Genomic DNA, 19,714 nt, shown 5'->3' with positions numbered 1-19,714 from the left:
GTGTAGTGCATAAAAAAGTGTTGGCGCGATAATACGTCTCGAATTTTGAAAAGAGACAGTGAAACTCCATGGAATATTCAGAACAAAGCAAAGGCAATTGCATCAACTTCGTAAGTAAATCTAGTTATAAGTGTTCTCTGTAATTTCTGTAAGGGTGGATGGGAATTCGAATTATGGCCAGCTCTACATGGAACCAAAAATCTGTAGAGGCTAGCGATTTTTGATTTGTGAAATAATCGGTAGCGCCAATCGGTTTCAACAAATTAAGTTTACCGGTGGTTTCAACCAAACAAATCGACAGGAGTTGTTAAGAAAATTATTCCTCATCCAGCGGTCGGGTTCATCCACTCAAAAATTTATTCCCATGTTTTTGAAGTGAAAACTTCTTTAGAATCGTTGGGAGTGACTTGAGAAAAAGTGAAACGAAAAAAGCGACACTCTTGGCTACGAATATTACATATAAACGTAGCGACAAACTAAATAACTTTTAGGCCAGCGCCGACAGCATGGCGCGATAGCCGAGCGGCTAGCAATGTGAGCTTCCGATCCAAAATTCTTGGTTCGAATCACAAGAAAAAAAATTTTTTTTTTTTTTTGAAATTTGCATTGTAGGACATTTCTGATTATTTATTGAAAACAGTTTTTTATTAAAATTTATTATAGAAGAAAATTGAATTTTTTCCAAGGTGAATTCATACACTAAGCTAAGTAAAACGTTTCGTAATTCAATTTTGTGTTGACATCCAAATGTACACGGCGGAAGAAAAAAATAACAAATCAGCTGTGTTATTGCTACCACCTTCAATAGATTCGCCTTGATTTTTCATATAAAAATTATACATATCATCACTTGTGACAACTGTACCCAGTCGGTCGACAGTGTGTGAATCATCTTTACATTCTGCAAGAATACCCCAACCTGCGCAGCGCACAGTAAAATCGACACAAAGCTGAGCGCAGAGCACAATCGTACAAACACACTAACGTACATACATACATATATACGCTCGAATACATTTTCTTACTGTGCTCAGCCAAGGCGAATTTATTACAGGTGACAGCAAACACATATAAGTAAAACCCTACATGTATTTGTTGTTGCGTTTGGTGCAAGCATCATGTCAAAATCAGCAAGCAAATGTAAACATACGAATCAAGATGGATTGAATAAGGTGACAGCATTCACCCAGCTGAATTTTTCGCCGTAGGTATGGCTTACGTCAAATTGATATGCTTGGTTTGTATGTATTGGTATGTTTACATTCGTATGTTTACATTTGCTTGCTGGTTTTGACATGATGCTTGCACCAAACGCAACAACAAATACATGTAGGGTTTTACTTATATGTGTTTGCTGTCACCTGTAATAAATTCGCCTTGATACGAATGTAAACATACCAATACATACAAACAAAGCATATCAATTTGACGTAAGCCATACCTACGGCGAAAAATTCAGCTGGGTGAATGCTGTCACCCAAGGCGAATTTATTACAGGTGACAGCAAACACATATAAGTAAAACCCTACATGTATTTGTTGTTGCGTTTGGTGCAAGCATCATGTCAAAATCAGCAAGCAAATGTAAACATACGAATGTAAACATACCAATACATACAAACAAAGCATATCATTTTGACGTAAGCCATACCTACGGCGAAAGATTCAGCTAGGTGAATGCTGTCACCTTATTAAATTCGCCTTGCTGTCACCTTATTCAATCCATCTTGGTGCTCAGCCAAGGCTGGTAGTCATGCACTGTGGCGATATGAACGCACAAATGCACATACACAGGCACGAACATGAAATCAAACAGCTCGCCGTTGCTTGTTGGCTTTTCTATTTTTGGTTTAGATACTGAAAGTCAGTTTAAGTGAATCGGTATAAATATTTCGTACATTAATTTTTGTGAGCGTGTAATTCTCAAAAGGTTTATTAGAAAATGTATTGACAAGGTAGTTTGTTGGTTGTGTATGGTTATCGCTTCTCGGCCTTATGGCTAAGATCAAAGTTATTTGCCGATAAGTCTACTGCTAAAGTCTCAGTGTGCGGCGCAGAAAAATTTAAAAAAGACACGCTAAACGTTGCATTGGATAAGTTGATTATGGATTTAAATGAAAGGGGTCAAGTCTATGAGACAACCAGCAAAAAATTTAATTTTTTAATGGATTTGCAGAACAAAAACCAGGAAAGCGTAGATCTGGAAAGTGTACGCAATATTGTAAAATATTATTCAGATGACGTAGATGAAAATTTAGTAAATGAATGCATTCAATTAAAATCATATTTGCTACAATCTAAATCAGACTGCTACACCTTTTGCAATTAAATTTATAACCTTATCTATGAAAGGGAACTTGTTGGTGTATTTCCTAATTGTTACACCATCTAAAAAATTTTTTTGATGTTGCCCATCACCAGCTGCGAAGAGGAGCGCTCTTTCTCCAGGATGTCATATATTGAAAAAACGAGGTTGTCTGTAAAGTCGGTTTACTGACGATAGTTTAACGTGACAACGTCATAAGAAAATATTGATGGAATGGTTGCAATTTTCAAAACAAAATTTTAATTTTATTTGTTTTATATGTAGATATTTTGTATGGATATAGAGGAGGAGGTAAATGGAATCGCAATGGAATAGGTCAAGTTACATTTACACTAACGTGAAAAATGACGAAACATTTATCAAATTCATGAAAGATATCTTCAATTTCGATTGTGCATCAGACGTTAATAAGTCAACAACACTAAGAGGCACCATCATCGATTTGCCTTTTTCAAGACAGTTTACACTCGAAACACTCCCTTTCATTTCCTAGTTTTTCTATCATCGTCCTATTCTCAACAGAGAAATGGTGCATTACCATGCGCAAATACAAGTATGTGAATTTATATACAAATGCGCATATACATACATATATATGCTCACTCAAATGGGACAGAGCCAGATGTCGAACGTTGCCGAACGCGGGGGCCGATTGTGCTCTTTGTCGTTCGTTCCGCGCTCTCGCTTGCAGTTCAAGCACATTAGCTTACATTTGCTTGCGTACGGAATAGATTCGTATATTTGATATGTCCATATGATTTGTATGCATCTTTACATATAGGCCCTTATTATGAGCAACATTCGATCTTCGACTATAGTCGAAAGTGCTGATCGAACGAATTTTCATTTGGTATTATGGTGCTCATTCGTTGAAGAATAGGACTATTGTGAATTTCGATCGCTCGATGCATTTACAATAGATAATTTTTCTCAGCTGATACAGCAAATCAAAATAAAAGAAAAACCGATTGTGTTGAAATTCTTTGCTAACAACAATTTTAAAAGTTAAAAACAAGTATTTTTTGTGAAAATGGAGTACAACGGAGTTGTGGTTCGACGATTCAACGCTCGATGAAAGATTAGTGGAACTAGCTAGATGTAGAAAACAGCTGAGGGGCGCATCCAACCCCCTTGAAATGGCTTCCACTGAGTAAGTTTAGTATTTTCAAAATGTGTTGACGTACATAATATTACAGAAATTTCCTTACAGTTTTTTAAAGAACTTTAGATTATCTAAAGAGCCGTTTATGAACCTACTGCCCAGTACAAAAAACCAGTTGCAGCAGTGCACCCGAGCCAAGAGCTCTTCACTATTCTCCAAAAAAAGCAACACAAATTATTAATGTGTGTGCAGCTTTGCACAACATTTGCTTGTTTTATAATGTTCAACTTCCGGATGAAGAGTTATCCGATGAGACCCTCAACGATGATGCTGAAGATATTGAAGTGGAGCCAAATAACGGAGAAGCAGAAAACATAAAAAATGAAATTCTTAGAATATTATAGAAAAATCTAAAAAGTATTAAATAGAAACCTTTACGCCACAGTTTCTGTTTTATTTTTGTTATAAATTTTCTTTATTCAATTATTCGTCATTCGAAAAAAATATGTATTTCAGTTCCTCTACGTATTTCAGCCCATACCTGCCAAGGGAAAATAATAAAAAAATAAAAATGTATTTCTATAAACATCACAAAAAAAAACATTATTAACCTTAATCCATTTTGCTGCCGTTCTAACTGGTGGTCCCAAGCAATTCAGCTCCGTTGTAAATTCCTTGCAAAATATTAACATATATTAACATATTCCTGCATAATATTAACAAAATTAGTATATATTTATTATTTGGTTACTATAAAACAATAAATAATCGCAAACAACTTACATTTTAACAAGTTTTCCCACAATACGCTACACAATCGAAAGCAAAATTGCATTCGACTCTAAATTCGGTATACAACGAAAATTTCGACAGCGTTGCACCGCTCATAATACCAAATTGACATTCGATCTTCGACAACCAACGAATATCGAAGATCGAATGCAACTCATAATAGGGGCCATAGATTTGTTCTTTTTGAAAATTGTATATGTATATGCATGTTTATATACATATATTAGTATATGTCGGCGCATACTGAGTTTGTGTGTGTGAGGTTGTGGTTTTGCGCGTGTCGCCGCATGTCGAGTTTGTGTGCGTGTGGTTGTAGTTTTGGATATTTCACATTAATGACAATTTCATCATTATTGTGATATTGCACCAGCCTCTAATTGTGTTGTGATTGGTTGCTTGTATTTTGTCGCTTTAAGAAGTACCGTTTTAGCGGGGCACCAGCGTTCTGACGCTGTCGCCGAGTGTGGTTCGATGGTAGGCACAAGGAAGAGAGTTCAGACTCAAGTCAGTATAATTCTGAACTCGAGTGCGATCGAAACTCGCTGCGCTATGATGGACGAAAATAATAGTGACCCGACATCAGAAGTGGGATCTGGTCCTCTACCTTCAACAGTTGATGCATCTTGGAAAACCATAATGGAGTTGCAAAATAAAAATTTAATTGAACTGGTTCGGGCCATACAATCAACGGCATCAGGCAGTGCAGTGCAGAATAAATCAGTGCAACTACCCAAATTCAACCCAGACAAGTCGGGCGCCAACGCTTCATCGTGGTGTACTACCGTTGAAATTATTCTTCAAGAAAATGCATTAAAAGGCAGCGCGTTGGTCATGGCCTTGAGCTCAGCATTAGAGGGAAGCGCTTCGCAATGGCTTTCGCAAGTGTGTTACGCCGAAATCACCTGGGCCGAGTTTAAAGAACTGTTCGTACAGCGCTTTGATACCGTAGAAACACCAGCCGCAATGTTTCTAAGTATGCTGTCGAATCGACCGACTGACGGCGAGTGTCTCGCAGTGCATGCAAGCCGCATGGTTACAGAGCTGACGACGAAATGGCGCCAAATGGGAGTTGAAGAGATTGCTGCCTCTGTCACTCTTGCGTTGCTAGCAAGTTTCGATAATCGATTGCAGCGTTTAAGCTTCACGTCGAATGTTAAAACAAGAAGCGATTTGCAGTCCGAATTAAAAGCGTTCACTTTTAATAAAAGGAAATCTGGCTTTATGGAGCATCAATCCGAAACTTTTCCCAAACGGCAAAAACAATCACCGATAGAGTGTCACTTCTGCGGCAAATTGGGCCATAAAATGATTGACTGCCGACTCAAGAAAGAACAAAATCATTTTTCAAGTGGTAATGAACGAAGTGGTAAACAAGAAGGTCATCACCGTGAAACATCAAGCGTAACATGCTACAAGTGCGGAGAATTGGGTCACATATCTACCCAATGCCCAAAGAAGGAAGCTAATAGGAACAAGACATTCAACCAGGAAAAGCGAGTCGAGCAGTGCAGCGTTGCAGTACCAAAGGGACACATGGATCATAGAGGCCAAATTTTTGAAATCACCTTCGATTCTGGAGCAGAATGTTCGTTGATGAAAGAAAAGATAAGTACAAAATTCTCTGACAAAAGATTCAATAATGTGGTTATGCTGAAAGGCATAGGCAGTGGTGGAATTTGTAGTACTGTACAGATATTAAGTAATGTAAAAATTGATGACAATTGCATTGAAATTCTGTTTTATATAATAAGTGATGATCACATGGAAAACAATATTGTCATTGGACGGGAAATACTAAATCAGGGTTTCGATATTGTTGTTTCATCAAACCAATTTAAAATCTCAAGAACCAAAATAATTAATTCATGTATTGGTGGTGAGCCGACCGATATTGATACAGAACTTGAGGGTCAAGACAAAATAAAACTGCATTCATTGTTGGCAAAGTATTCAAATTCTTTTATAAAAGGTATTCCAGGTACTAAAGTCAAGGTTGGTGAAATGAAAATTAGATTAATTGATCCGAGTAAAACAGTTCAAAGAAGGCCATATCGTTTAAGTCCATGCGAGCGAGATTTAGTAAGGGAAAAAATTAACGAATTGCTAAAATACAAAATAATTAGACCAAGCTGTTCACCTTACGCAAGCCCCATATTGTTGGTCAAGAAGAAAAATGGTTCAGATATACTTTGTGTTGACTACAGAGAGCTAAATTCAAATACAGTCGCCGATAAATACCCGTTGCCACTTATACAGGATCAAATAAATAGACTTCAAGGAGTTAATTATTTTACGTGTTTAGATATGGCCAACGGTTATTACCAAATTCCCTTACACACCGATTCTATTGAGTATACAGCATTTGTGACCCCAGATGGTCAATATGAATTTTTATCAATGTCGTTTGGGCTTAGAAACGCGCCTTCTGTGTTTCAACGTTTAGTAATGCAAGCTCTAGGTGACTTAGCAAATTCGTATGTTATCGTCTATATGGACGATATAATGATAATTGCCTCAACAAAAGATCAAGCGCTAGAAAGATTAGAAATTGTTCTAAACACATTAACAGAAGCTGGATTTTCATTCAACATTACAAAGTGTTCTTTTTTGAAAACATCGCTTCAATATTTAGGCTACAATATTAGTGCTGGTGAAATTCGTCCAAACCCTCAGAAAATTGTAGCATTAACTGCTCTTCCGCCTCCACAGTCAGTCACATCGCTAAGACAATTTATTGGCTTAGCATCTTATTTTCGACAATTTATTGGGGGATTTTCACAATTGATGAAGCCGCTGTATTTTTTAACTTCAGACAAAAGTAAATTCGTTTGGAAAACTGAACATGAGCAGATACGAAAAAAAGTTGTTTCTATTCTTACCGATAAACCAGTCCTTGTAATTTTTGACAAAAATCATCCAATTGAGTTGCATACAGATGCAAGTTGTGATGGCTACGGTGCAATTTTATTACACAAAATTATTAACAAACCCCACGTAATTGAGTACTATAGTAAAATTACTTCACCTGCAGAGTCAAGATACCACTCATATGAGTTGGAAACTTTAGCTGTTGTAAACTCCATTAAACATTTTCGACATTATCTGTTAGGCAGGAACTTTACTGTGTTTACTGATTGTAACTCGCTAAAGGCGTCAAGAAACAAACAAGACTTGACCCCCAGAGCACAGCGTTGGTGGGCTTACTTGCAGGCGTTTACGTTCGACATTCAATACAGAGAGGAGAAAAGAATGGCACATGTCGACTTTTTGTCAAGAAATCCTCTTTTACCAAAGCCTACTTGTGGAGTAGGGGTGATTGACGAGAAGAGAGTTAACTTGGCTGAAATTTCAAGCAACTGGCTCATTGCTGAACAGCGTCGAGACGCGGACATAGCCGAAATTGTGATTAAATTAAAAGATTTTTCTCTTGCTGAAGATATTGCGAAAACCTATGAACTAAGGGCAGAAGTTCTTTACCGAAAAATACAGAGGAATGGCAGAACACGTTGTTTACCAGTAGTGCCACGTGCCTTTAGATGGTCTGTTATCAACCAAGTTCATGAGTCGATAATGCATTTAGGTTGGGAGAAGACACTGGATAAAGTCTACGATTTTTATTGGTTTGACAATATGTCAAAATATGTCACAAAATTTGTTGATAACTGTATCACTTGTAAAATATCCAAATCAACCTCAGGAAAAATACAAGCTGAATTGCATCCCATTCCTAAAGTCAATATTCCTTGGCACACTATCCACATCGATATAACTGGAAAACTAAGTGGCAAAAGTGACCAGAAGGAGTATGTAATTGTTCAAGTAGACGCGTTTACCAAGTATGTCTATCTTAGTCATAGCCTTAAATTAGACAGTGAGAGTTGCATAAAGGCTGTTCAATCTGCTGTTTCGTTGTTTGGAGTACCAAACCGAATAATAGCTGACCAGGGTAGGTGTTTTACGGGTGGAAAGTTTAGCCAATTCTGTTCAGATAAGAAAATAAACTTGCATTTGATTGCCACTGGTGCTAGCCGAGCTAATGGCCAAGTGGAACGAACAATGAAAACGTTGAAAAATATGCTGACTGCGGTTGAAACTGGAACTCAGTCTTGGCAAGATGTGTTGGGAGAGGTGCAGTTGGCAATCAATTGTACAACTAACCGCGTGACGAAGGCTAGTCCGTTAGAAATGTTATTGGGAAAGATAGCACGTCCATTAGGATTACTCCCACCTAGCGATATTGAAGATGAGGTTGATCTGTCAGATGTAAGAGCACAAGCCGAAAAGAATGTTTTAGCTACAGGAGTTTATGACAAAGACCGATTTAATAAAAATAAGGCAAAAGTAATTAGACACAAAGTTGGAGATTTTGTGCTACTTAAAAGCGAAGAAAGGCATCAAACCAAATTGAGTCCAAAGTTCAAGGGACCTTTTGAAATAATTGATGTGCTAGATGGTGACAGGTACAATTTAAGGTCTTTAACCAATAAACGAAATTACAAATATGCTCATGAAGATTTAAGAAGATTGCCGGAGGGGCAAGTGCCCGAAGAGCTGAATGTGTGTGATGATTATAATAATACTGTTGAGATTGATAACACGGTTGCAGCCTGTGAAGATAGGGAAAATGAAAATATTGCGAATCTTGAAGTCACTAAAGAGAGTGAAGTACACCAATAAGGGTGACAAATGATGTTGTACGGCTGGCCAAAGAAAAGGGCAGAGTACTTGATTATATGATAATGCAAGCACAAGTGCAAAACATACTAATGTTTGTTTTGATCATGGCGTGTGGGGCATTGATTGTATAACTGTAATGTTAAAAGAAGAGAATTAAATAATGTGAAAAGAAGAATGTTGTTAAAAATTACTTAAAAAAAAAAAGTAATATATAATAATAATAATGGTAACGCTAAAGTATTTGTAAGCAAACCTGAAAATATGTTGTATGAATTGAATTGAATAGAAATGAATTGAATTAAAATGAATTGTTAACATAATGAGTTTATACGAATTAAGAAAGGAAAACTGACTTGTGTTTAAAAGTATTATATTATTTGTTTGTAATAAAAAAAAAAAAAAAAAAAAAGGAAAACGAAATGAAGATAGTTTAAATGTAAGCATTTCCTACACGAGGGCGTGTTAAAGTCAGGATGGCCGTGTCGGCGCATACCGAGTTTGTGTGTGTGAGGTTGTGGTTTTGCGCGTGTCGCCGCATGTCGAGTTTGTGTGCGTGTGGTTGTAGTTTTGGATATTTCACATTAATGACAATTTCATCATTATTGTGATATTGCATCAGCCTCTAATTGTGTTGTGATTGGTTGCTTGTATTTTGTCGCTTTAAGAAGTACCGTTTTAGCGGGGCACCAGCGTTCTGACGCTGTCGCCGAGTGTGGTTCGATGGCATGATTCAATTATAGAAGGTTAGGTAAGTAAACAGCTTTCTCGCTCCCTCTTGACATATCGGCTCCCTTATTTGAAAACGTGTTGCTTCTTTACAAAAAAAAGTACCTATTTCACAAAAAAAATTTTGAATTGTAGTAAAAACTAAACTTTTGGTGCAAATTATTTGGTCGGCAACACCGTTTCCACTTTGACGCTTTGCTTTGTTATTATTCGTTGAAAATCTTTTATCTGTTTGTAAACATTCAAGTAAGTATAATAATAAAAGCTAATTATTTTGTAAATTAACTTCGTTTTTCACTATTTAGGTCGATTATGTCTTACATATGGTGATAGTCGATTATTTGGAGTCGGCTTTCTGCTGCAGAAAACCACCGGTTTGTGAATTTTCATACATGTAAGTCCAGATCAGACATTTGTAAAAATTCTTATTAAACTTTTTCATTCATAGGTTTTTATAGCAGCGTTTTTGCAAATATAACAGAGACCACCTTACATACAATACATAAACTACAGTTAGTAAGTTCTTTTAGAATATTTGGTAATAAATTGTAATAAATAAAAAGTTTTTATTTGTAGGACTTCACAGACGGGCAATTGCTGCGGAAGGTGTGTGTTGAAGAGCTAGGTGGCCCAACTATTGTGGTTTTTAGAAACGAAACGCGCGTATTTCTACCATTGTCTCATGTGGTGCTACGGACAATTTCATAGGAGGCATGGAGCGTGTTGTGTATGATGGTGCAAATACCTGTTTAACATGTGACGGTCATTATGTGCCTAGTACTGCTACCTCTGAAATCAATTTGACTTCCGAACTGGCTGTCCACGTCGATACCTTACCCCATCTAGAACAATATGCTGTACGTAGATGTATGCGCAACACCTACACGAGTAAGTCCTCGCGCTTTAAGTCTACAATTACAGATAAGTTGTAATGATATATTTGTGAGTTATTTTTAAGTTTTTGGTTTACAGGTTTTTGATTTCTGTCTGAAGTAAGTGCAGCGTTCCAACACCTATACGAGCAAGTGCACCCACATTCCTCATATTTCCTCTCCGATTCATTACTGAGACACGTGGTATTGATATACGTAAATTTACAAACCATCACAATTACTAAAAGTGGATTATATTACCAATATCTAAAATTTTTCTATGTATTAGTTTTAGTCTATATTATTGTAATACATTTTCCTATTAATATTAGGGACGCAAAGTATATTAAGGTAGACAAATTTTAAACTATAAACTAGTAAATTTGTAATTTTTATTGCAAACTATTTTAACTCTTCTAATTTCAATTTTTTTCTTATATTTAGAAATGATCGACTGAACTTCTGCTTTCGCAATGTCTTTACGGTAACATACTACATGTATCTACATGTATTGTTATGCACGAAATAAGAAAAAAAATTAAACTTTCTGTTTCATCTCATTCCTGTCGATTAAGTATATTTTGACCTTTGGTGTATTAAAAGACTTGTACTATTGTAGTAAATTAAACACATTAAATTCCTTTATTATGACTATTTTTTGTTCTCTTCCACAAAATATACTCAAATCTATTGCAAGATTATATATATATATATATATATAATTGGCGCGGGTGGGGTGTTTGGCCGAGCTCTTCCTCCTATTTGTGGTGTGCGTCTTGATGTTATTCCACAAATGAAGGGACCTACAGTTTCAAGCCGACTCCGAACGGCAGAAAAAAAACACATACATAAGTAACATCACATAGTTCTGCGTGCTCTTGTGTTAGATAAACATCCAAAATATTCTAAATAAATATTACATTTGTTTAAAGAAAAAACTAGAATTTTTCTGTCGTTTCGTTTTAATGTAGATTAAATAACCAATATACTTGTTTTTCTCTTAGTACAGGACTAATTAGTTACTTTACGTACTTTTTTACTACCTCTAGACAAGAAGGGGAAAACATTTTTCCCTTTTTCCCATCCTTAGTAAATGCAGCCCTAAAATAAAGGAGTGTCAAAGCGCCCTTGTCACTACTTACCTAACCTTCTATAATTGAATCATGGTTCGATGGTAGGCACAAGGAAGAGAGTTCAGACTCAAGTCAGTATAATTCTGAACTCGAGTGCGATCGAAACTCGCTGCGCTATGAAGGACGAAAATAATAGTGACCCGACATATACAACATATCTTAAAGGTATGTGGTAAATATTACCATACATTTTTTCCTTCATATATAATAAAAAAATTAATAATAATAACATTAAGACAACAGGTATTATTAACAAACTTGGTTTTATTTTAAATTCTTCAAGTAAATCAAATTAATAATAATCAATAAGAAGGCATATGCAAATACAAATACGTGAATTTATATATGTACATATGCGCATATACATACATATATACGCTCACTTAAGTAGGAGAGAGCAAGATGTCGAACGTTGCCGTTCGTTTGCTTTGTCGTTCGTTCCGCGCTTTCGCTTGCAGTTCATTCAAGCTAACGGCAATGAGCAAGGTAACGACAAATGAGCAAGGTAACGTTGAATGAGCAAGGTAACGTTGAATGAGCAAGGTAACGACAAATGAGGAAGGTAACGACACATTTTTTCGTGCGTCCAGCCGGCTAAATCGAATTATAAGACGTTATCACGTCAATAAGTATAGGGCAACAATCTCGAACAATCGACTTAATCATTTATCTCTTCTTTCGATAAATTGTGATCTAACAAAGGATTTAGCAGTTGATGAGCAAATAATGGAATTGGCTACACGCATGGCTACACGAAAATGCAGAAGGATTGATTTGTAATTTAATATTCTTTATTGTCATATTTGTTTTGATAAATAAATGTTTTTGACGTGATAACGTCTTATAATTCGATTTAGCCGGCTGCACGCACGAAAAAATGTGTCGTTACCTTCCTCATTAGTGTTACCTTGCTCATTTGTCGTTACCTTTCTCATTGCCGTTACCTTGCTCATTTGTCGTTACCTTGCTCATTGCCGTTACCTTGAATGAACTGCGAACGAAAGCGCAGAACGAACGACAAAGCAAACGAACGGCAACGTTCGACATCTTGCTCTCTCCTACTTAAGTGAGCGTATATATGTATGTATATGCGCATATGTACATATATAAATTCACGTATTTGTATTTGCATATGCCTTCTTATTGATTATTATTGATTTGATTTACTTGAAGAATTTAAAATAAAACCAAGTTTGTTAATAATACCTGTTGTTTTAATGTTATTATTATTTTTTGACGTGATAACGTCTAATAATTCTATGTAGCCGGCTGCACGCACCAAAAAATGCGTCGTTATCTTGCTCATGCGACGTTACCTTGCTTGAACAGCATGTTATGTTATGATATGTTATGTTGTGTTATATTATGTTATATTATGTTATGTTATATTATGTTATGTTATGTTATGTTATGTTATGTTATGTTATGTTATGTTATGTTGTGATATGTTATGTTATGTTATGTTATGTTGTGTTATGTTATGTTATGTTATGTTATGTTATGTTATGTTATATTATGTTATGTTATGTTATGTTATGTTATGTTATGTTATGTTATGTTATGTTATGTTATGTTATGTTATGTTATGTTATGTTATGTTATGTTATGTTATGTTATGTTATGTTATGTTATGTTATGTTATGTTATGTTATGTTATGTTATGTTATGTTATGTTATGTTATGTTATGTTATGTTATGTTATGTTATGTTATGTTCTGTTCTGTTATGTTATGTTATGTTATGTTATGTTATGTTATGTTATGTTATGTTATGTTATGTTATGTTATGTTATGTTATGTTATGTTATGTTATGTTATGTTATGTTATGTTAATGTTACCTCATTCTCTATATCCATACAAAATATCTATCAAACAAATAAAATTAAAATTTTCTTTTGAAAAATGCAACCATTCAATCAGTATTTTCTTATGACGTTATCACGTTAAACTATGGTCAGTAAACCGACTTTACAGACAACCTCTTTTTATAAGATGATTTTTCCCCCGAGTAACATTAGCCCAGGGCCCCACAATGTCATGATCCGCCCCTGTCCCAGAATATGCAAGATCAGTTGGCGCGCTAAGTAAGCGCTTAGATAAAAATTTACTGGATACTGAATATTATATGTACATGAAACTGAATAATAGATACATATGTAAGTGTTTAAAAAAATGTTCAAACATAAATGCCATATGTTAAGTACACATATCGTAAACTTTCTATGGATTTTTCACATTCTTTCTTGCATTTTATTTTACGGAAGTTTTCATTGGCGTTTCTTTGTATGCAAAATAAAGGAATTTATATTATATTATTGATGCCAATTTATATTATTATTTTTCTCGCCTTTCCATTGCACTGTGTCATCTTGAGAATTTCTAGTTTGGTAGAATCTGCATAAAAATCTGTTTTAAAAAGAGAAAATCAGGTTTTAAATTGATCGGAGGTGTGTGTCATTATTTTAAATAATTTTCATGCTAAACATATATCAAATTTAAACGAACAAAAGTGGCAAAAGATCGGACATACATATGTACATATGATGTTTTAAAGTTTCCCCATTGTAATTCATCATTCACGTTGAGTCGCGTAGAAATATACCAATTCCTTTGTTAGATAACCTAACCTTTTTGCATTATATAATATTATACAATATAAACACATATAAATATCTTACATGCATGTCTAGTTGTCTATCTGCATGCAAAAGTTTGAAAATGAATGCAAAAATATGAGCTGAGTTAGTTGCAAAATTTTTTGACAGCTGTTCAAATATTTTTTGTTGTTTTTTTTTTTGTTTAACTGGTCTCAAACCGTTATGAGCGAGCGCGTGATGATGTGCGCTTTCACTGTGAAATAGCAGAAAATTTTTAGTGCATTTATTGCTCATTTACTCTCATATACTAATACCATATTTATCGTTTTTATATTCGTAAGCACCGTTTGAGTTGCACAACACGTAAGTATGTATGTACATACGTAGGTACAAGTAAGATGCTGGCATACAAAAGCAAATGCGGCTTACTTTGAAGTGCATGAATGTTCGTGGGAAAACGCTCCATGTAAATGCAAAGGCATCAGAGTAATAAATCACGTGCAAAGATAGAACAAGATTTTCATGTTCTACACAATATATCCCCCGCCCTTTAGACCTAACCCAATCACTTGACAATTATATTATTAAGTGCACACACAGTTCTATATACATACATTCACACATATCGCTATTTTTTTAATTATGCAAGCTATGAGTTAACTGGTTAAAACTAGTTAATATTTGCTCCAATTTCATAGAAGTCAATTGTGTATCACTTCTAAGTTAACGGAGCAAAGTAGTTATTAAACAAAATGCATCCATACATATGCACAAATACAGTACACGGACAATGTAGAAATTGCATTAAACTATCTGTTGCGAAATTCAGGGCTGGAGCTGGAGCAAAGGGTCGGGGGTAAAAAGGCGCATATGCATATGCATAAACAGCACGATAGTTACGAAACTATGTACACTGATGGCTTGTGTAAAATCTCACAGATGTTAAATGAATAAATTGATATTTAATTTACCTGATTTTGATTTAAAAAACGTTTGCTTTCGTTGGGGTTGTAAGACATTTAAATAGGCCATTAAAGAACAATTCATGTATTTTATATGCAGATCTGTTATTTCCAAAATTTCTGGGGAAAAATAATTAGTATTCTTTAGACTTGCTTCAATTTTCGTACTTCACAAAAAGTACCAACAAAATAAATTGATAAATACATATAGGTATGTACCTGTATATGTAAAATGAAAACATTATAATATTGATATAATAATTAAGCAACTTCCAAACGCCTAAAAAGCTTTTGCGTTGCCGAATCCTTCAACTTGAGCTATTAATATTGGATGAGACACGCTATCAAAAGCATTAGGAAAATCTGAATAGATTGCATCCAAACAATCTTCCATGAAAGCAGCTAAATTCGTTAACGTAGATCCGCCCGGAACAAACCCTTGTTGATTGGGACATAACAAATGTTCAACGGCAATGGATATTTTGTCTTTGACTATACACTCAAATATTTAAGAAACTGGTAATCGGCCTATAATTTTCAATATTATTTTTATTGCCGCTTTTAAGGATTGGCGTACTTAAAGTGAATTGCCAGTCATCAAGGAAGATTTCAGCAGAAAGTGAAAGACGTTCACATATAAGTAGATGATCTACTTTTTCGTGATTAACTCCCAATCCTTTCATAACCGTGTTGACAGCTGATTGTCAATTTTGCAGATTAATTTTATGGAATTATTGGTAATTAATGCATATGTAAACGTAGTTTAAGAAATTTCATGTTTATGTTCACGTCAGAGAATTTGTTCGTGCAACCCTGAGTTACTAAGTTTGTTCGCACCAAAAAAAATGAGTACGGAAACATGCAGTCATGCACACAACAATGCTGCCAACTTTTGCTGAAATCAACTAAGCACTTTGGCAAGTCTGTCCACCATTTTGACTGAATGTTGCCACAATCGAATTTTCGAGTTAAATACATTACGGAGGTGCAAGAGGCTCGGGAAAAAAATCAACTCGGTGGAAAAGTGTTGACTAACTGCAGCGAAAAAGACGCGGAGCGCTAAAACTCTTAAAAAAAAGTTGCAACATGAACACAAGGCGAACCAAATTTACAACACTGACTTCTTCTGTGAAAGAGGAGGTAGTTCCAGTGCTAATACACGATCCAAATGCTCCCGGTGGTGCACAGTATGCTTATGCCACATTTACTGCGGCTGAAGAGTCTGATTCTGCGGTGGAATCCCTATCTGGCACGCATGAGACGATTGTAAGTACCCAAGAAGTGATTATTGACGAACATGGACGCGCGGTGACGATTCAACAACTAGTCGACAATCATTCCGTGGAAGAGGTAGAAACTGTGGAAGAAAATGACGGCACGCACACCATATTGCACATCGTGCCGTCATCGCCGATCGCTGAGGAGATAGGCAATGAAAGCGGTGGAGATGGCGATGCTAGTACCAATCAAGGCGAATCGATGGGTCCTCGTTCCAAGACTTTCTATTGTCCGAACTGTGGCAACTGCTACAGTGCTGCAGGCTCACTCAAGCTACATATGCGTGCTTGCATGAAACAGCGCGAGGAGGTGCCTCCAGAACAACGGAAGTGCGAGATATGCAACAAGGTATTCAATTCAGTTTCCTATCTAAAGGAGCATATGATGCGGCATACGGGTGAAGGGCCAAGGCGCTGTACGCGTTGTTATCGTAAATTTATAGATGAGGACAAATGGAAGTCGCACATGGAGACTCACAAACAACAAGATAAATTGGATGCTGAGGCTCAAGCATTGGCAGAACAGCATGGCGGCAAAAAAATTGTAGTCAAGGAATTCACTTGTTCATTTTGTTCACAGAATTTTACAGTTGTGTTCGAGGAAGGTCAAGTAAAGCGGCGTTACGCCTGTGATGAGTGCCGTGAAAAATATTCTAATGCGGAACAACTAAGGCAGCACAAACAATTAATAGGGGAAAAGCGCGACTTCCATTGCGAAAGATGTGGCCGAAAATTTGTGTTCGAGGGGTTCTTACAACGGCATCTTCCAACTTGCGATGGCACTATAAAACGACGTCGGGACATGAAGTAAAAATTGGAAGATCCGCATATCCCAAAAATATTTCGTTAACGCCTCACGCGATTTTCATTAAGTTTTTTCGTACCTTATATTACTTGTAATTGGTTTATTTTATTTGCAAGAAGAAACTATAAATATGTCATTTAGACCGATGAATGTGTCAATGCACGTCCATAGACGGGCAAGTAACATAATGCAAACTAAAAGCACATATATCTCTGTGAATATTTTTAATTCTATGACATAAATCTTTGAATTAATAAAGAACTCCATATTAAAGTCAAGTTTATTTAATTTTATTATTTACTAAAGCATTTCTATAGCGAAGGCTGCTGTGACCCGAATGTGGTAGCAGTGAAAAGACTCTACTACTTATGACCACAACTTCAGATGGGCACGTTTGGCATACGATTTGTAATCGGCATGCGCGTAGAATTCCTTGAACATGGGGGTAACAAGAGTATCTTTCGGCAAGGTCTTGTAGACAGGCTCGCCATACCAGGTGCCAACCTGTATAAGAACAAAAAAGGAGTAATGTTAAGTTGAATTTAAGTATTCACCCACCTCCCAGCCAGGAACGTTCGCCATCAATTTAGCTTCTTCATCGCGATTGCGACGTAACTGCTTCAGGAATTCACGATCACGCTCCGCTACTAACAATGGGAAGATGACGGTCTTCGCTGAGCGCATTTCAATCTCCTCGCGCTGCACTTTTTTGGCAGTCAAATAATATACGTACAACCCTGCGGCTGTTACAACAGCATAGCTGCCAAGCATTTGAAATCCTAGTTAATTCCAATATCTGTTAGTACATATAAATTCCTTTCGTTACGTAGTTTGGTTGTTTGGTGCCTTACCTGTAAAATAGCTTTTAGCTGGAACTCGTAAGTATGGGATTTTTTTGTAACCACCCGGTGGAGGCATATCCTGCTTTCGAGTAGCACCAGCTGTAGTCGACATTTTCAAATGTTCTTATCTGTAAATTAATGGGGAAAGAATTAACTTCTTCCAATTTTAAGTGGATTTGTTACGTTTTTAGCTAAATAGAAATGGAAAAAATGTTCAGACCGATCTGTTGTCAAATTTGACATCTGCGTTTGCATAACAGCAGACGTGCCAACCTAAATAAAGCGATTTTAACCCCATTACCAGCTGATTGCCGGAAACAAATGCCTTAAGATTTTTTTTAGGTTCACGGTACTTCCCGGTGCAATTTATTCAAAAGCAATTAGTAAACGACTTTAAAAAATGGACTCATTTATTTTAAAATTTCAAATAAACTTAATCAGATTTATGTACAACTAAATAATATCGTTTTTAAATCAGCAGAGACGGATATCGTTGTTGTTGTTATTGTAGCAGTATACTTTACCCTGTCAGTGTAGTGTAAATCACCGGTTGTCTTCCTCTAGCTCATCTGACGGTATCCCCAGGAAACTTGCATGTCAAAAGGTGGTTAGTGTCGTGCGGGGTGTCATATCTGGATAAGTAGGCTGGACTGTCTATGTCTCGGGGTTTTCCGACCAAGGGCTGCCGCCCCAGTAAACTAGTCTCGCCTAGTGTACCGTACCTCAGTCTACGTCATCAGATTATGACAAAGTCGACAAAGCACTTAATTTATGAAAAACAAAAGTCTGAAACGCAAAGTTCTGGCTCAGCTATTAACTACCTAGACAAAAAATGTAGGTTCAAAGTAAGCGCGTGAGATGATTACATTCGGCTAAGGACTGGTACCCAAGCGGCATTCAGCAAACATTTATGGAGAAAGTTTTCGTTTCCACGATAGTCGGTTCTACGTTACCGAAACGCCCCGGATTTATATCCGGCCAAGGACTGTCACTCCAGCAGCATTCCCCGTATGTAAGTATGGGGAATGTTTATGCTGCTACAACAACAACAACATTACATTCGGCTAAAGATTGGTACCCAAGCGGCATTCAGCAAAAATTTATGGAGAAAGTTTTACTCTGTTACATTTTTTTTTTTATTTAATTACTACCCGACCAAACAAGGAATGAAAGAAAAAAAAACAAACTCTGTTTTTACCTCTTAGACAATGAGTGTTTGCGCCAAGAAAAATCATCCGACAAATCTCCTAAGTAGGGACTGTTTTTACGAACCTGAGGCGTCTGCCTTATATGAAGCTATTTTTAAGTTTTCTCATTATCTTTACAAGTTACACACTAATTTTTAAAGAATCTTTAGCGTTCCATATTTTGAGGATCTTCGTTATTGCTCCGAAATGGTGCCAAAACGTAGACTGTACTTCTAATTCACGTTTTGGGAAATGTATTTAGAGACTTACTCCATACTTACAATAGGGGTTTCTTGTAAATCGAATACGAGTATATCGAACTTTTTTGGCACATCTAATTTGAAGAATCAAGCGAATGAATTTGGAGCTGAAAAGCCGGTCTTTTCATAGCATTTAATATTTCCCCAAAAACATAGA

The 19,714-nt window shown here is 36.2% G+C and overlaps 3 protein-coding genes and 1 long non-coding RNA gene across 10 annotated transcripts in view; 3 read left to right on the top strand and 1 right to left on the bottom strand.

The window, feature by feature from the left end:
* The first annotated feature begins 53 nt into the window (after positions 1 to 53).
* LOC128859329 (uncharacterized) overlaps positions 54 to 19,714 on the top strand; it is a 29,800-nt gene continuing 10,139 nt past the window's right edge. The window contains exon 1 of the mRNA XM_054096279.1: positions 54 to 110. Within this exon, the coding sequence (XP_053952254.1) occupies positions 69 to 110 (42 nt within the window). The 5' untranslated portion in view covers positions 54 to 68. The remainder of the gene's footprint in view (positions 111 to 19,714) is intronic.
* On the top strand, positions 9,334 to 11,431 carry LOC128859331 (uncharacterized). Of its 5 annotated transcripts, XR_008454129.1 has the most exons (6): positions 9,334 to 9,644; positions 9,758 to 9,868; positions 9,928 to 10,016; positions 10,071 to 10,138; positions 10,199 to 10,510; positions 10,595 to 10,899. It is a non-coding gene; the product is annotated as an uncharacterized LOC128859331 (long non-coding RNA). The 5 variants fall into 5 exon arrangements; XR_008454131.1 differs by having other exon boundaries at positions 9,336 to 9,868; positions 10,199 to 10,547; XR_008454132.1 differs by lacking the exon at positions 10,595 to 10,899 and adding an exon at positions 10,939 to 11,431 and having other exon boundaries at positions 9,338 to 9,868.
* On the top strand, positions 16,068 to 17,546 carry LOC128859325 (zinc finger protein 675). Its single transcript, XM_054096272.1, has one exon. The coding sequence runs from the start codon at positions 16,273 to 16,275 to the stop codon at positions 17,272 to 17,274; it is 1,002 nt and encodes a 333-aa protein (XP_053952247.1). The 5' UTR covers positions 16,068 to 16,272; the 3' UTR covers positions 17,275 to 17,546.
* Positions 17,537 to 18,392, bottom strand: LOC128859326 (NADH dehydrogenase [ubiquinone] 1 alpha subcomplex subunit 13). Of its 3 annotated transcripts, none has more exons than XM_054096275.1 (4): positions 18,294 to 18,392; positions 18,120 to 18,238; positions 17,827 to 18,047; positions 17,537 to 17,772 (listed from the first exon to the last, which is right to left on the bottom strand). In XM_054096275.1, exons 2-4 carry the CDS (start codon positions 18,220 to 18,222, stop codon positions 17,635 to 17,637), a joined length of 462 nt encoding a protein of 153 aa, XP_053952250.1. In that variant the 5' UTR covers positions 18,223 to 18,238; positions 18,294 to 18,392; the 3' UTR covers positions 17,537 to 17,634. The 3 variants fall into 3 exon arrangements, with proteins under 3 accessions (XP_053952250.1, XP_053952251.1, XP_053952248.1); XM_054096276.1 differs by having other exon boundaries at positions 18,331 to 18,377; XM_054096273.1 differs by having other exon boundaries at positions 18,120 to 18,324.

The sequence above is a fragment of the Anastrepha ludens genome, chromosome 3 (genome assembly GCF_028408465.1).
Source record: "Anastrepha ludens isolate Willacy chromosome 3, idAnaLude1.1, whole genome shotgun sequence".
In the NCBI taxonomy this organism is placed as follows: Eukaryota; Metazoa; Arthropoda; class Insecta; order Diptera; family Tephritidae; genus Anastrepha; species Anastrepha ludens.
Note: the sequence above shows the minus strand (reverse complement) of the source record. Positions and strands in the feature narration are given on the sequence as shown.

Bases quoted from the DNA above. Each gene is read 5' to 3' on its own strand.
- LOC128859325 (XM_054096272.1), top strand. From the start codon at position 16,273: ATGAACACAAGGCGAACCAAATTTACAACACTGACTTCTTCTGTGAAA.
- LOC128859326 (XM_054096275.1), bottom strand. From the start codon at position 18,222: ATGTCGACTACAGCTGGTGCTACTCGAAAGCAGGATATGCCTCCACCG. The intron at 18,048-18,119 runs GTAAGGCACCAA...GGAATTAACTAG, and splicing joins AGCTAAAAGCTATTTTACAG to GATTTCAAATGCTTGGCAGC. The intron at 17,773-17,826 runs GTGGGTGAATAC...GTTCTTATACAG, and splicing joins CGAACGTTCCTGGCTGGGAG to GTTGGCACCTGGTATGGCGA.